Source organism: Urtica dioica, chromosome 6, assembly GCF_054948205.1.
Source record: "Urtica dioica subsp. dioica isolate 48M chromosome 6, U.dioica_male_clone48M_v1_H2, whole genome shotgun sequence".
NCBI lineage: Eukaryota > Viridiplantae > Streptophyta > Magnoliopsida > Rosales > Urticaceae > Urtica > Urtica dioica.
In genome coordinates, this window is record NC_142761.1 from 43,553,007 (window position 1) to 43,569,258 (window position 16,252).

At 35.5% G+C, this 16,252-nt stretch overlaps 4 protein-coding genes across 4 annotated transcripts; 2 read left to right on the forward strand and 2 right to left on the reverse strand.

Moving 5' to 3' along the window:
* Positions 1-860: 860 nt before the first annotated feature.
* LOC149394419 (GEM-like protein 4) lies at positions 861-1,885 on the reverse strand. The gene is made up of 2 exons (XM_089617616.1): positions 1,607-1,885; positions 861-1,504 (listed from the first exon to the last, which is right to left on the reverse strand). The coding sequence occupies exons 1-2, from the start codon at positions 1,809-1,811 to the stop codon at positions 1,044-1,046; spliced, it is 666 nt and encodes a 221-aa protein (XP_089473742.1). The 5' UTR covers positions 1,812-1,885; the 3' UTR covers positions 861-1,043.
* Positions 1,886-5,396: 3,511 nt separating this feature from the next.
* LOC149394420 (putative GEM-like protein 8) lies at positions 5,397-6,438 on the forward strand. The gene is made up of 3 exons (XM_089616970.1): positions 5,397-5,557; positions 5,650-5,951; positions 6,039-6,438. Exons 1-3 carry the CDS (start codon positions 5,455-5,457, stop codon positions 6,210-6,212), a joined length of 579 nt encoding a protein of 192 aa, XP_089473096.1. The 5' UTR covers positions 5,397-5,454; the 3' UTR covers positions 6,213-6,438.
* A 529-nt stretch (positions 6,439-6,967) lies between these two features.
* LOC149394421 (RNI-like superfamily protein) lies at positions 6,968-9,159 on the reverse strand. The gene is made up of 2 exons (XM_089618392.1): positions 8,659-9,159; positions 6,968-8,071 (listed from the first exon to the last, which is right to left on the reverse strand). Exons 1-2 carry the CDS (start codon positions 8,981-8,983, stop codon positions 7,176-7,178), a joined length of 1,221 nt encoding a protein of 406 aa, XP_089474518.1. The 5' UTR covers positions 8,984-9,159; the 3' UTR covers positions 6,968-7,175.
* Positions 9,160-13,281: 4,122 nt separating this feature from the next.
* On the forward strand, positions 13,282-16,101 carry EPC1 (Nucleotide-diphospho-sugar transferases superfamily protein). The gene is made up of 5 exons (XM_089617828.1): positions 13,282-13,611; positions 13,882-14,278; positions 14,646-14,803; positions 14,928-14,998; positions 15,667-16,101. Exons 1-5 carry the CDS (start codon positions 13,352-13,354, stop codon positions 15,825-15,827), a joined length of 1,047 nt encoding a protein of 348 aa, XP_089473954.1. The 5' UTR covers positions 13,282-13,351; the 3' UTR covers positions 15,828-16,101.
* The last annotated feature ends 151 nt before the right edge of the window (positions 16,102-16,252 follow it).

Consider the following 16,252-nt stretch of genomic DNA (forward strand, 5'->3'; position numbering starts at 1 on the left):
GTTTTTTTATTCTTTATTTTTTTTGCTTAGTATTATCAGTCTTTAACACTAATAAAAGATCAATATATGGTACGGCCTCTAAAGAGAATTAGGATGCCCTTCCCAGCCGGCCTTGCTCGGTCATTCCAGGAACGATTAAACCCTATTTTTCATGCATGTTCAAAGTATATAGAGATTGGTATCCACTTCATAAGCGGTACTATGTTGCACGAAAACTCGAAATTCGCTATGCCCTAACTAAATTAATATCGAACAACATTGACCAAAGCTATAAATGTTGCTCTCTTTCTGAGATTGAAGACCAAGTTGCACGTCATGTCTATGTTGTCCACTTTAAAAGGGCGATCATTGGCTATAGTCATGCTGAGTCAGCTGCGCTTATTTTTAGATGGCCGGTCCTATTTTTTTCTAGTTAGTTAGATTAAGTTGTTATTTAATTCAGGTTGTTTAAACCTTGAAATTGTAATAGAGTGTGTTTATTGTTAATTGCTTGTAATCAGTCAATACAATGAGTATTTCTCTGAGTTCTAAAATTCCCAAATTCTCTTGTTATCACAAAGTCTATCTCTATATAATGCAAATATATATGTTGTCATGTATAGGTAGGCTCTGTCAATGCTGAGCTCAATTAATTTGAAATTCCGGATTGAAAAAAAAAAATCATTTTTTACAAGATAACCTAATAGTATTGGTGTTTACTATAATGCCTTATTGTTTTTTTCCCCAAAAATAAAGTAAAATTTCTTAAACGGACCAAAAATTGAAGTAATAGCTAAATAAAGCTAGGAATAGTAATCGGGTAGCATCACATTTACTACAGCACTAGATGGACTTAATTATATACAAAGAAATCAAGAAAAGAGTATAATACAAATTGAATATAGAACGCAAGAAATAAATGAGATATTTCCTTCTTATGAAAAAATATTATACCTGAATTAATACTGCTACCTATAAGTGTTGCACAAGCAGAAGCAATACATATATTTAAGCTTGATAAACTCTGCTTCTAAACCATGACGAGGCTGAGAATTCTAATTAGCTTAAGAATACTCATAAGATTGAGAGAACGAGTCTTGGAGATATTGGAATGCTTTCTTGTAATTCAAGAATCCCATGAACCAGAAGTCGAAGTCGTCGACCGTTACTACTTCTATGTACTTTTGTGACGGCTTCTTTACATTCTCTTTCCTCTCGATTTTCATTACGTCGCTTATCGGAATCACTACCTTGTAACGAGCTCGAAGCGCTTCCCCGTTTGAAGAGGAAAAGGAGATTGATTTATGGCTGCAAAACGCGATTTTATCGGTGGAGACGAAGAGGAGACCGGAAATGGGTCCCGCGGTGGTCGACAAATAGCATTGAGAGGCCTTCAATAGCTTCTCTCCTTCTCTCACGCAGAACGATTTCTCGAAGATCTTCTGATATCCGCCGAAGTGAAGAATTCTCGCTCCTAGCCTCAGTTTCCGCGTCAAAGTCTCTTGAATGTTCGTCCCAAGTTTCACTGGAAATTTCAATAATATTCATATCAGAAAAAAATTTGAATATGTATGGATAATATCATCACGCTAGCATTGTGTAGTTTTTAGACAGAATAAAAGCTTACAATGTTCTTTGATCCCCCGAACGAAAGTGTCGGCTTTCTTTCCAAACTTGAATGTTGGAAGATGGAATTTATTACTTCTTCTAGAAAGTGAAGATCCGTCCTCGTCGGAATTTGTTAGGAAGGCCTTTGGAGACCTCTGATATAATGAAAAATCTATTGATCTGATTGGGAATCTGATAAGTTGTCCCTTGATACCAGTTTTCATGTTCGACGTTGAGCGATGAAAATCAAGTAAAGAGAGTTTTTGAGAGTGGTTCTTGGTTTGAGTTTTTGTGTTTTGGTGAGAGAGATTATTGTGGGTAATGGTGTATTTAAAGGGTATTGAAAGCAGTTATTGGTCAACGTATTTCCTTCTAAAAACTTATCATAATCTGAGTCATCAGTGTCTCAGCAATGAGAGTAAAAGCTTTTGCTTTAGACATGACATGTGCTCATACAATGTTTGGTTGATTCGGATTAAAAAAAATGGAGGGAAAAAGTAGATTTTGGGACGTCTGAATAGTTACAAAAGCTTTCTTGCTAGAGAAGTCTCCCTTTGATATTGGCTGATCACAGTATTTAATACATTTAATACTAGAACGAAGAAACACGAATTTGTGTAATTAGCCTCGTCACATATGCTTTATCATTTCGTGATATAAATCACGGAAGTGCTCGAAAAAGAATATAATAACTATAGCGATGAATAGTTGGGACAACTTTTCAATCCCACAAACTCACGTACTTAATTATTTTTCATTCTTGACAATATGAGGCTGTCTCATTTGCATGCATGCTTGAGCTGGCAATTTGGCTTTATGATCTCAGTCCTTTAGACTCCAACTATGTTAAGATAATATAAAATAAAAGGAAATAAAAATGTATCTGATGATTTGCTTACCAAGTTTGAAAACACAAAATAGTATAAGATATTGTATTAATATTTGCAATTGGTAATATATATTTGAGATATCATCATGGGCTTTTTTACGGAATTTCCGTTGCTATATGGAATTGTCTGGTATCTCAAAAGATCTGGCGTAAGAAGTGTTAGTCATCTATGAAAAAAATAAAATATATTATTACAAAAGAAATTTGAAATGTGTAGATACATCAAGTGGTCGATCAGCCACGAAAAGAAATGGCAAAAAAAAAAAAAAAAAAAAAAGTCATTGGGCCAATACAAAAGCCCATTGAAAAGAGAGGCCCAAATCCTATCCGCCAAAATCTTATTCGTTAGGCCAAATCCTATCCGTCCATAAGTCGATCTACTCACCCAAAACATGTGGGTCCCGCCCAAATCTAGTTCATGTTTTCTCACTTTCATTGATGATTATTATGTAATACTCAAAGATCTTTTAGAACTTGTTTTTATATAACTAGAAGCTCTAACCGAAGTCTTTTATATGTTACAACTACACCCGTTTGTTTTGTAAGGCTTACTTGTCCTTTGACAAGTTTTTATAGTTCCCACTTGACCGAGTATTTGACTTATACAGCTTCATCATAACATTGTTATTGGAGCATCTCCGATGCTAACATTAAATTTGGTATAATTTTGACACCAAATTTGATGTAATTTTTACATCAAATTGAAATTTGCTCATAAGAATATTATAGGAATATGATTTTTTATTAAGTTTCATAATCTAAAATGCTTTAGATTTAGTGTCTTAATTTAATTAGTTTTGTCTATCTAGATATATAAAATGTATTTGTATTTTATTTATCAATTATGTATAACATATAGTATAAATCGATAATAAATTATTTAAAAATAAAAATTGTAATTCATAAAAATGAAAATTAATAAATTTCATTACATAGATAATACAACATTTTTAGGGAATAGCTAATACATCATAAAAAAAACTATAAATGTGAAAATTACATACTACTATAGATTATTGCTATTTTTTTTTATAAGTTTAACAATTTTTATGTTGTTTTTTTTATCTTCGTATTTTTTATTTTCTTGTAATGTTAAGAATTTTGTGGTTATAGTATTTGTAGTAGTATCTTTTAATTATCGACTTAATTAGATTTGATATCTATAAATTATTGTTATTAATTATTTTCTTAATTTGGTTTGATATTTATAATTTTTTTAATTATTGACTTAATTTACGTGGTATTGAGGAAATTAATTTTGATTATAAACAAAACTTCAAACAGTTAAAAACATATTGATTAAGGTTGGATTAATTACAATATGTACGTTTAATTAAGGTTTATGAATTAATTAGATTATAATAATACTTAAACATTTTGTGTAATCTTGACACCAAATGAACAGTGTTACATCAACACTGTTTATTTGATGTAAAAGTTATTCCAAGTATAAATTTTAGAGTTATTGTGTTTTTATTGTTGGAGGAGAAAATCTCTAAATTTGAATTTTTAGAGTTTAGCATTGAAGATTGTCTTAGGATCTTTTATTAATTATTTTTAATATTTAGACGATAAAACATGTAATAAAAAGGTTGTTTTTTTAAGATATAATTATATACATCATGTATGATACAATCAACAATCAAATTACAAAGATAACCTTAAAACTCACAACATGAAAGAAATTTACAAGCCCGACCCAAAAGAATTAGATGTGATTTTATTTTTCTTTAGACATAGTTAGATGTGATTGTTGGTGATAGCTTGTCATATGATTCGACGTGTCAAAATAGTGTGCATAAAGAGGCTTGATCGCAAGGTTAGAATGGCAGCTCAAAAGTTATAATATACATGATCACAATTAAAAGGTTGTCTCCCCAATAATCGAACATATTTTCTCTTTCTTTGGGACTAAAACTTTTTTCGATTCATGACCGAATCTCATGTCTACATTGGGTTTTGATTTAATAATAATGTACTGATTAAATTAGTAACATCATATAATATCAAATAATTTGTCAAAGTTCACATCATATTACTAATAAAAATAACTTATATTGGTAACCTCGGAAATTTTATATTGCGTCACATTCATCAAATTTCTGCTCTATTTTTTTAAAAAAAAAAAGAGAAATATTCAAAGGCACTAGCTTCACTCAACAAAGGAACATTGTAACACATTCGCTACATCGATCTCCTCCAAATAAGATTGACTATTTTACTCAATGTTTAAAACTTTGACAATTTTCAATCAATTAATTTTTAACAGCTATTTTATAAGATTTTCATTTTTTAAAATGAAAACGAGCCATCAACGTTTTAAACTCAGCATTTCAAACCTTGATTCTTATTTAAATGTATTATCTTCACAGATTTTTGGTGATTCTTATTTAAATGTATTATCTTCACAGATTTTTGGAGGTGTCAACATCATGTGGTCGTTGAAATCCAGGTAAACGACTACGTAAAATAAATATATATTATTAAATAGCCATAGAAATTATTAAATTACTCCTTTACCATATTGTTGAAGTCCATTAAGTTTCGTGTACAAGAATGCTAAGAACACACTCATCTAACGATAAACTTTCTTAATCTAGACAACTCCCATACATCCACTAACGAATTCAATTTTAATTATTTATTTTTTCAACTTTATTTCATTCGGAAAAGCAACGTAACATGATCGATTGAATTTCATTTGGTGAATCAAGCTTTATGGAGTCATGTTATTTGCCTTTTGCCTCATGGATGACTAAGGCAAACACAAAAGTTGAAGATTCAGACTTTTTCTTTCATTCATGAGCCCTCTTGACGACTAAAAAGCAAATCAAAAGTATGAGGAAAATAATACCAAAATAAACTAACATCTATAATCTCTCATCCCTTTAAATACCTCTCTTCATGGACCTCAATAACCATCTCAACTCCCTCTGAAATTGTATATTTTTTTTTAAATAGGTCTCAAATCATCAAATATGAAGACTAAAACTCATGAAAATGTCCTTGGATTCCCACTCAATTCAAGAGCTTATTCATCGACACAAATTACCGATCATCAATCTTCAGCCTTGAGAAAAAGTAAACTCTCATTCTTGTTTCTATATCTATTCCGATCAATACGATTCGGTGTTTCACACAATTTATTAATCAAATTTCCGTTTATTTTACAGGCAGAGTAGACTCGGTGGTGAAGAGAATGAACACGCTTGGGAAAAAAGCCGAAGTCTTGAGAGGAAAACTAAGCTTTGGAGCCACAATCCTCCATTTCGGAAGGGTCAATAAAATATTCGAAAGGGTATTTTGCGTCCGAGACGGAGAAAAATTATTGAAGGCCTCTCAGTGCTATTTATCGACCACGGCCGGTCCTATCTCCGGTCTTCTATTCATCTCCACCGATAAAATCGCGTTTTGCAGCCAAAAATCAATCAAACTCTTTTCTCAAACCGGAGAATTGATCAGAGCCCGTTATAAGGTAATAAAGAACACGGTTGATTATTTCTCGTATTTCTCTCTTTCCCTCCAATTTGTTGTACTGATTTCGGGACTATTTCTTGCTCAGGTGGTTATCCCAGTAAGCAAGATCAAGAGAGTAGAGCAAAGTGAGAATGTAAAGAAGCCATCACAAAAGTACATAGAAATAGTTACAGTGGATGATTTTGACTTCTGGTTTATGGACTTCTATGGATATCAGAAAGCTTTCAAGTGTCTCAAGCAAACAGTTTCTCAATCCTAGAGAAGAAGAGTTTGGCTTTTATTTATACCTTTCACTCCAAAGATTTATGACCAAAGTAGAGAGTTCTCTTTTTTATGCAACAATTTGTATTGGGGAACTATAATTTACACATGGTCTTTTGTACAGATTTACTCAACCTAGGTTGAGAAAGGAATTCCATGGATTTAAAATTGCTAGATATTTAAAATCAAATGAAAGCTTTGCTTTTTATTTATTTATTAAATTTGGGCGGTCGAAACAGAACAAAATTGGAATGATGTTCCGATGTTGTTACATAACATATAATTCCTGTTTAGTTTATTGTGTATGTTTTTTTTTTAATGCATACACAGAACAGAAACGGAAGGAAATTTAGATACGAGTTAGCAACACTAAAAATTGAAACTTTATTTTCTAGAACTCGTAGTAATAAACAAATTTATAGTTTAACATGATAGTTTGCCAACTTATTGGACAAAAATAGCTCTCCAAACCTATTATAACCTTCCAAACTCATTTTCTAACTCGTAAGAATTGATTAGAATTCATCCGAACTCATCGAATTCATCGTAATTAATCAGATACCATCGTAACTCAATAGATTCTAACTAACTTTTAGAAATTAAAATTTACGAATCTTATTGATTGTTGTGAGGTCTAGAAGATGAAATTTCCCCACCCAAATTAGGTGAAGGAATCGTTTGGTAGGCTCTCTCTCTCTCTCTCCTCTCTCTCTCTCATCAAAAATAAAACGAACAAACAAATGGACAGATGTATATAGACTCGACTACGCTCAAACAATACATTCCTGTCTCAAGTGTCTCTAATTTACACAAATCCTCAACAGACGAATTCAGAACAAATAAACACATTTCACATTATTAATTGCCAAATCAACAGGACAAATTAATAAATATTACACAGTAATAACACAGAGCAATGTACACACAAATCTACTAAAGACTAGCCTTTTTTCTTTTTTTCTTAAAGCAACACGTCGGGCTCAGATAAACTTCCCGTAAAGTTGACTTTGCAAGAATCGGGAAACACTAACCCGGCCTCGTCGCAACACGCCTTGGTGGCTCGAGGGCACGACCTGAGATCGAGATACTCCAAAGACTTGCAATCCTCCAAAAGCCTTGCGATCCCAGCGACGGTGATCTTGGGACAATTGCTCGCCTTCAACACCTTCAAGTTCAGCTCGCCTTCTCTCGAGCCCGCGCCCAGGAACGCCGCGTCGGTTATCTCCTCGCAGCAACCGATATCGAGAGCCTCCAAGCTCCGACACCGAGCGAGGACCGCGCTCAGCGAAGCGTCCGAAACGCTCAGACACCAGTCCATACGCAAGATTTTGAGACCGTCCTTGCACGGCGAGTTCGCGAGCGACAGTATCGACTCGTCGGTGACGTTTCGGCAGCCTCCGATCACCAGGGTCTCGAGCCGGGCGCAGAATCTAGCCAGGGAAAGTACGGATTTGTCCCCGACCTTGTAGCAATCCAAGATCTTGAGCGTCTTCAGAGACGACGCGCTCGCCTCGGAGACGCTCGCGACGCCTCTGTCTCCGACGTTGACGCACTTGTTCAAGTCCAGAGAGGTTATTCTTCGGCAACCGGTCACGAGATCGGAGAGTCCGTCGTCGTTGACGTTTACGCAGCCGTGGAGGCAAAGCTCCTCGAGATCCGGGCAGTTCTTCGAGAGAGCCTGCAACGAGCCGCTCGAGACGAATCTGCAACCGGCGAGACGTAAGGCTCGCAGGTCGGGACAGCCCTCGCCGAGAACGACGAGCCCTTTGTCCGTCAGTTTTCTACAGTACGAGAGATCCACGGACTGGAGAGAAGAGAGGCCTTGTCCGATCGTCATTATTCCCGTATCAGTGATTCCTGTACGATAGTAAATTTTTTAGCTCGTTAGTTATCTCAAACTTAGTTTGTATAAAAACAAAAAAAAAAAAAATTGATATCGATTATAGTTGTTGAGTTGTGGTGCCTAACATATCGGCAATGATTGTAAAGACCTTGCGACAATTATGCGTAAATCGATGTTCTTTGTAATGCGAAAAGAGATTGTAAACACAACTCCCGATTAGGGTTATTAGTGAAGCGGATGTAGCTTTCTTATGTGATTTTTAATTCTTTTCTAATTATTTTGGAAATCGCCTCATAGCTGTGATGTTTAATTTGACTTGAGATCACTTGAGAAATGATTTCAGGCAGAGATAATAAGCTGAATAAGATAGTATCCCACTAATTTTGACAGTAAGGATCGAACTGATATCGCATTAATTTTCCTTTTCAAACATTATAAGATCGGAAATAACAAAGTATATCCTTCGATCAGCCAAAAAATAAAAATCTGTCATCAAAACGCCGAAAAAGATGTTGCCTTTGCGCCTAATTCAGAAACACACTTGATAAAAAAAAAATCCTAAATTCATTCAGTCTCAAGACCGGAGTTTCGAAATCGGTACCTTTGCAGTTGCGCAAATTGAGGACTCTGAGGGAGGCGAAACCGTCGGCGATGACGGCGAGATCGGAGTCGGTGACGCCGGGGTAGAAAGAGCGAGAGACGGACTGAGAGAGGTCGAGCTCGTGGAGGCCGGAGAACCTGGCGGCGATGCGGCGGAGCATGTGAGGTCCGGCGCGGGCGGAGAGCTTCTTCCTCTCGGCGCTCTGCAACAGAAGCCACCGCTTGCAGACCAGACCGAACGCTTCCTTGTCCTGATCGCTCTCAAGCTTCCCCAGGATTGATCGCAGCTCGTCGTCCCTCAGCGTTTCGTTGATCGAGATCTCCATTTAATGATTATGATTGAGAGAGAGAGAGCATGGAATTTCGGGTTTCTTGGTCGGTCTCTGAAAGATTGGTCTGTTCACAAACCCTAGAAAGCTGAGAGGATCAAAATGGAATCAAAGGCTCGGGAACCATGGCAGTCGGTGGTTCCGACGAATAAGAGAGAGAGAGAGAGAGAGAGAGAGAGAGAGAGAGATGGTGTTTTATTATTTTTATATTCAACGATAAGTATAATATTACAAATTATAAAAATTGATTAGTCTCACACTATTTATATAATTTCATATATATGGATATGTTTCAATTTTTGCATAAAAACATCCTTAAATTTCGATGTTCTATCTCAGTTTGATTTCTCTCTCATTTTAATTTCTCTATCTCAAACCATCGCAAAGTTGTATCAAACTACATAAACTATTGCATATAAAGACTTCAAAAAAAATACGCAAACCATATCGTAAATTTCTTATAAATGAAATTTACGAGTTCTTTATTAATTCAAGTTGCTAACATAAAATCTAAATCAATGCCTTAAATCAATAAGTACATGTTATAAACTAAGAAAATGCTTCAAAAAAATTAATAAATTAGATTAAACTCTCATTTTAATTATACTATACTTAACGTCCGAGACAAAAAAAAGTCTACAAGCTGAAATTAGGCGACTTGGGTGGTTTTGAACGCCAAGGCTTGATCGTGTCATGAGGACAAGGCCTGAAAGTGTCGCAAGGCCGAGGCTCGGATGGCCACGAGGCTAAGGCCCAGAGTCAAGGTGAATTTTCGGTTAACTTCGGTTAATTGTTAGCTGAAATAAACGGTTATAGGTTAACTGTTAACCTAAAAAAAATCTAATTCAATTAACCGATCAAACAAACGTTCAAGTATGAATGTTTGCCTACATCTATTGAAAGGCTTTCTATTGTCTGATCAAAAGAAATAAATAAAAAAAAAGCTTTATAATAAAAAAAAATGAAAAGGGAAACGGTCTGTAAGTGGTAGACTTATTGGCACTGTATTGAAAAGGGAGACAATGTCACTGCAGTCTGTAACATTGAAAAGAAAAATTGATAAATTTTTTTTTAAAAAAAAGGCTAAAAAGCATTGAAAATGGACGGTTAACCTAAGTTAACTGAAATCTTACTCGGTTAAAATTAACCTGACGGTTAATTTTAACCAAAATTTCGGTTAAAATTAATTGTACAATTAATTTTATCCGGATAATTTCAATTAGAAAATAAATCAAAATAAAATCTTTAACCGAATTTTCTGTTTTAGCCCAGAGAGGTAGACTTAGTGGCGTAGTTGAGACTCTTATTAGCTAACAATGTGAGTTGTTGAGTCAATTGTGTATAGTCAGTTTTTTTTTTTTTTTTTAACTTTGGTGTGCTTCTTTGTGTTTTATCATTATGTTTTTGTCTTAGAAGAAATATGAATTCATAGATTATTCTTCTCATAACTATTTAGTTTGGAGATAGAACCCTCTTAATTAATCAGGATTTTTTTTTTTTTTTGCAAGTTTTTAGCTGAAGTTGTTGATCAAGCTCAAAGACATAAATATTTCTCCATTTCCTCTAAATGTCTTTCTCGACATTAAGGGTTTTGTAATGACGCAAACATAGGCATCGCTGCATATTTAGTATTTTCATTACAAACATAGGCATCGTTGCATATTTAGTATTCTACCCATGGGGCTAGTGTCGCCAATGATTTTTGGTTGTTTGCCTTTCTACCTCTGACTCCGAGGAAGGAAACATAAACATGAGCTTCAAAGAAAGTACGCAAAATTTTGTGCGGCCATATGATGTGAAACGACGACATAATGAGGTGTCATCAGAGGTGGGGTAGGTGGGCAGCGCATTGGTATGGGATATGACGTCGTTGATGATGGTCAGACGTGGGTCGTTGTCCGTGGTGATGAGACATTTTTCGTCGTCAAATATGATTGGACGTGGTTCATCGTTTGTGATGATGAGGCAGTTTTCATCGTCGACAGTGGTTCAACATAGTTTTCCTTCGACATGGATGCGGCATGAGTCGTCATTGACGATGAGGCGTGAGTCAGCATCGATGATGGTGCAGCGTGTGTAGTCATCAAAGGAAAACGACACGGTCGATGATGAGGTCACTTTGTCCGGCGTATCATGTTGTCTTTAGCGGTTTCTAATATGTTGCTTTGGGGTTGGTTGATTGTCAGCGTGGGCAAAAAGTATCAGCAACATATATTTTATGGACGCGGAATCTTGGTCTCAACAATCTTTGTACATCGTAGCCATATTAGTGTCGCCCTCTTATTTTACTGTTTTTGTTTTGAGTTTTGTAACCAACTAGGCCACTTTAAACATGTGATTTTGGATCTAGCCTATGCTTGACAATTTTTAGGGATATAGTCAGATGGCTTATGTGGCAATAATTGAGGTTTGATTTGTCCTTGTTTATTAACAAATTCGTCACTTTCTCTCTCTTACTTTTTTCAAATATTATTTTTTACATCAAATCTTCAAAACTTCGTATCTTTCTCATACGAACTCGAAATTGAGTGATTTCAGATGCTACAAATTCGTGACATCGAGATTTTCAAAAATAGACCCATTGTGTTTGATGAAAAATTATGTTTAATACATCATAGTTATCATAGTTACGTTTCCATTTAATTTTTTGATAATTTCAAAAATTTACAGTTATTTCCATATTTAAAGTAGTAACGTGATTTTTCTACATCTATGGTATTAAACATGATTTTTCATCAAACACAATGGATCTATTTTTGAAGATCTCGGCGTCACGAATTCGTAAGATTTGGAATCACTCAATTTCGAGTTCATGTGAGATAGATATGATTTTTTGAAGTTTTTATGTTAAAAAAGTGTAGGAAAAAAGCAGGAGAGAGAAAATTACGAATTTGTTAATAAATAAGAGCAAATCAGTACTTAATTATTGCCACATAAACCTGTTGGCTATTTCCCTAAAAATTTTGAAACGTAGACTAAAAGCAAAATTCGTAGTTTCATTTTTACTATTTTGCTACATTGTCCTTTTGTTTTTGTATATATCATCGCTTTAAAATTGTGATTGTGTATTATTTAGTTTTTTTAAAATTGGAGACGAATTGTCCGTCTTTTATTATATCGTTATGAGAGTACGGTTAAATTTCTGCCTATATATAAACCGTAATGAGTATAGTATTTTAAATTGGAGACGAATTGTCCGTCTTTTGTTTTTGTATATATCATCGCTTTAAATTTTTGCGATGATGTTTTCATCATATAGTATTTTGAATGAGCTAAGTAAGTGCCAAAAATATAGTGTGTCATCTATTCTTCTATTTGCTACAACTATGCACAAATTAAACGAGCACATTTTATATCTGATATCCGTTATGAGAGAGAGAGAGAGAGAGAGAGAGAGAGAGAGAGAGAGAGAGAGAGAGAGAGATTTGATAAACTGTTGAACAAGTTGTTCTAAAATAATTTGATTGATTGTATTGATTACAAATACAATTGCTTATATACTAATCTACGAGCTATAAGTTAGTTACAGCTATAGGTGGAAGTTAGTTACATGTAAGACTAGCGCAGTGTGCTAGTCACGCCGAGACTGAGTTGGTGATGAGCTGGCAATGCTGACTTTGACCACTCTTGCTCACATGTACCTACCTTTAAATTGGTGGATGTTCAAGTTCAACTCATATTCCAATAAAAAAAAACTTGGTACAATTTCAAAATTTCAAACAAAAATTAAATAAAGTATTAAATAGTATATCTGTCTACATCGTGGCGGGTCTTCGTTATTTAACGTAAAGTTTCCATAATATAGTTTTCATACCGTAAGCTAAAACTAAAAGCGATCTTATTCTTTATCATATAAATGTACTTGTGGCATTAATGATTCAAATAAAAATATTCATATACATACATCATTTATTCACCACTTGGTGGTAGCAGAGCAGTTGCTAAGAGAATTCTCTATATTAAATTATTAATCACTAAAAAATATTTCTCGTTGTTTGTTTGCTCATCGTTGGCATCACCGCTTACTGTTTCTTTGCCACCTAAAGAGTTGCTATCACTGCTAAACGACGAGTTTCATAAAAAAAAAAAACATTGATTGAAAGACGAAAAGGTAAAGAAAAGAAGTTGATGAGGGCAAATACGTAAATACGGATATATATATATATATATGAGGCGAGAGAGAGAATCAAAGGCCAAAAAGTATGAGTTGGTTTCCAAACGAGACGAAGCTGAACCGTTGGATGATGTGACATAAACTTTATTTTTATTTTATTTTTGGTATGAAAAAAGAAGAAGAAAGCAAACATTACGTTTCCTTCGCCAGACTGACTGACTGAGAGACTCTCTCTCTCTCTCTCACATCACATGTCCGATCGCGAGGCCGGAAAAGCGAATCGAGGCCAGCTTCCGAATGAGACGACGGCGGCGAGAATGAGGGCGAACCGTCGGACGCTGCAGAGGCTCCGCGTGGCGGCTCTCTCCGCCGTCGGATCTCTCAAGATCAAGCTCGTCCTCTGTTGCTGCGTCGCTTTCACGCTCGTCGCTCTCGCCTCTCGCGTCCCTGATTTCTTCGGCTGGACCGAGGATCGCTCTTTCTCTTCCATGCCTCCAGTCGCCGAATCTCGGTCGGTCACCATTTCGAAACTCTCTCTCTCTCTTTTTTTTTTCCGTCGCCATTGATTATCATTATTTTAATATTTCTACGGAGACCTTTGCTTACTTTGTAGCGATGTAATGGAAGATTGAGGCGATTTCGGTGTCATATCGTTGTGCAGAAACAGAAAAAAAAAAAATTGCATTTGCGTTGCACTCTTCTTCAACATTTAAAAAAAAAAAAAATTTATTATTGGCTGTAATAGCCTTGATTTGATTGATTTTGAAAACTTCAAACGCAGGAGAGGATATGCGATCGTGATGAACACGTGGAAAAGGCACGATCTCTTGAAGCAGTCGGTATCGCATTACACGATGTGTCGAGGCCTCGATTCGGTGCACGTCGTGTGGAGCGAGCCCGAAGATCCGCCGGAGTCTCTGAAGAGGTTTCTGAGCCGAGTCGTCCGGTCCAACGCCAGAGACGGGAGGCAAGTCGAGGTCAAGTTCGATATCAACGGAGAAGACAGCCTGAACAACCGGTTCAAGGAAATCAGAGACCTGAAAACTGACGCGGTTTTCTCCATCGACGACGACGTTATATTTCCGTGCTCTTCGGTCGAGTTCGCCTTCAGCGTTTGGCAGAGCGCGCCCGATACGATGGTCGGATTCGTGCCTCGCGTTCATTCGGTTGATCCTTTGGTGAGTCTTTTGCTCTAACTCTGTAGTCTGGTATATAGTCTTGTAATGATTTTGCTGATTGATCCAGAGAAAGTTTTAAGTTCTTACCTTTAACATGAATAATAGGGAACTACCGACTATAGCAGCTTAAAACCTGGAGAAATCGTGATTTGGACATTTATTTGAGCCACAAATCTGATATAATCAGAAAATAATCAAATCAATGAAGAGCAGCATAGAATAACACATATTTATAGTGGTTCACTCTCAATGTGTAAGGTGTTCATAGTCTTTCCGATGAATTAGGCTCCACAATTCGACACAAAAGAGCTTCTGGGTATGCTTTTAATATACTTTGTTGTTCTACGATTGTTTTTTTTTTCTTTAGAGAGGGAATCAGTACATATACGGTGGATGGTGGTCTGTTTGGTGGAGCGGGTCGTACAGTATGGTTCTATCAAAGGCCGCGTTTTTTCACAAGAAGTATTTGAGTATGTACACAAATGAAATGCCAGCCTCGATCAGAGAATACACTACCAGAAACAGGTTCTTAACTTTATTCTATCGATTTTTTTTTGCTTTCCTTACCGTAAATACTTTTTACTGTGATGTTAAGATGAGTAATGATTCAATTAGCGCTGTTCCTTGTATTTAATTTTATTTTACCCAGAAATTGTGAAGATATCGCAATGTCTTTTCTCATTGCAAATGCGACTGGCGCTCCTCCCATATGGGTTAAAGGTATGGTAGAGGAAAGATTATTGTACATCATTGCATTTGAGTGACTTTGACATAATTAAACTCTAATTAATATTGAAGAGAAACTTTGTAATTTTGATTAGTATATCATGATATCGTCGTATAACATAAATAAGTCGTTAGGGTTGTAAGGAGATTTCTCAGCTAGTTATTGTAATATTGGTTCGTCATTAGAATTGTAAACCGAGTTTATAAAAAAAAAGTACTTACCAATGTGTATTTTAAAGTACTTCAAACCCTATATTATTTTCATGGGATCCAAAGCCCTGTATGAGAAGTGGACTAGATGTTGAGTGTTAGAAATATCTTCTTCCTGAGGAACCTTTGCGTGTTGGATTCTTTGCATCAAGTGTGTACTGAAACGTGAAAAAGACGATTTCGCGTCAGTTTCGGCATCGCCAGATGAAACATTTAGAAATTCTATGTGTCCCTTTTCTTGCATAATTTAAAATATTTTATATAGATTTTTATTGAACTTTGAAGAATCAGATCTGCACACTCTATCTAGTAGAGAAATCAATGATGAGAATATATCAATATGTATAATCATTGGGTTTTCTCATATATAAACTAGAACATGGGATCTCTAAGCGTTAGCTTTGTAGAGTTTATTATAGCTAACTGTACTCGTGTTGGTGTTTTCTCTGTAGGCAAGATATTCGAGATTGGTTCGACGGGAATCAGTAGTTTGGGAGGTCATAGCGAAAAAAGAAGCGAGTGTGTCAATAGGTTTGTCGGTGAGTTTGGGCGTATGCCTTTGGTTACCACATCTGTTAAGGCTGTCGATAGCCGTAATATCTGGTTTTGGTGACGCTTGAACAGACTAGAGGTAGAGAGAGAAAGACAGAGAGATATATTGATTGCCCTTCAGTTTGGTTCTTACTCTTTCGTTTGATTCAGAAAGGCTTTGTGGGTAAATGTATAATGTCATTTTTGTATGCAAGTTGTGTAACTTTTGAGGTAGAAGCGTTTTAGACCATAGATTAGCACGTCCGTTATTCCATTCATTACTTGTATCTTAATAACACTATATGTAAAACGAGGCAGTTGCCGCATTAAAATCAAAGTTGTGCATGTCCTTTTTTTTTTTAACTGTAAATTATTCTCCTTTCATTATTTGTATCAACATATAATACAGTGATATAATTTCTGTAAATATGCAAAAAACACTGTAGTCACTAGTGTGTCTACATCAAACTTTTGTGAATTTTTTAGATATTTGACTGGTTGTTTTTG

Excerpts from the sequence above, each read along its gene's own strand:
- EPC1 (XM_089617828.1), top strand. The coding sequence starts at position 13,352 with ATGTCCGATCGCGAGGCCGGAAAAGCGAATCGAGGCCAGCTTCCGAAT. Across the intron at positions 13,612-13,881 it reads CCTCCAGTCGCCGAATCTCG|GAGAGGATATGCGATCGTGA; the intron begins GTCGGTCACCAT and ends CTTCAAACGCAG. Across the intron at positions 14,804-14,927 it reads GAATACACTACCAGAAACAG|AAATTGTGAAGATATCGCAA; the intron begins GTTCTTAACTTT and ends TATTTTACCCAG.
- LOC149394419 (XM_089617616.1), bottom strand. The coding sequence starts at position 1,811 with ATGAAAACTGGTATCAAGGGACAACTTATCAGATTCCCAATCAGATCA. Across the intron at positions 1,505-1,606 it reads TCGGGGGATCAAAGAACATT|TGAAACTTGGGACGAACATT; the intron begins GTAAGCTTTTAT and ends TGAAATTTCCAG.
- LOC149394420 (XM_089616970.1), top strand. The coding sequence starts at position 5,455 with ATGAAGACTAAAACTCATGAAAATGTCCTTGGATTCCCACTCAATTCA. Across the intron at positions 5,558-5,649 it reads ATCTTCAGCCTTGAGAAAAA|GCAGAGTAGACTCGGTGGTG; the intron begins GTAAACTCTCAT and ends TTTATTTTACAG. Across the intron at positions 5,952-6,038 it reads TGATCAGAGCCCGTTATAAG|GTGGTTATCCCAGTAAGCAA; the intron begins GTAATAAAGAAC and ends TTTCTTGCTCAG.
- LOC149394421 (XM_089618392.1), bottom strand. The coding sequence starts at position 8,983 with ATGGAGATCTCGATCAACGAAACGCTGAGGGACGACGAGCTGCGATCA. Across the intron at positions 8,072-8,658 it reads CAATTTGCGCAACTGCAAAG|GAATCACTGATACGGGAATA; the intron begins GTACCGATTTCG and ends ACTATCGTACAG.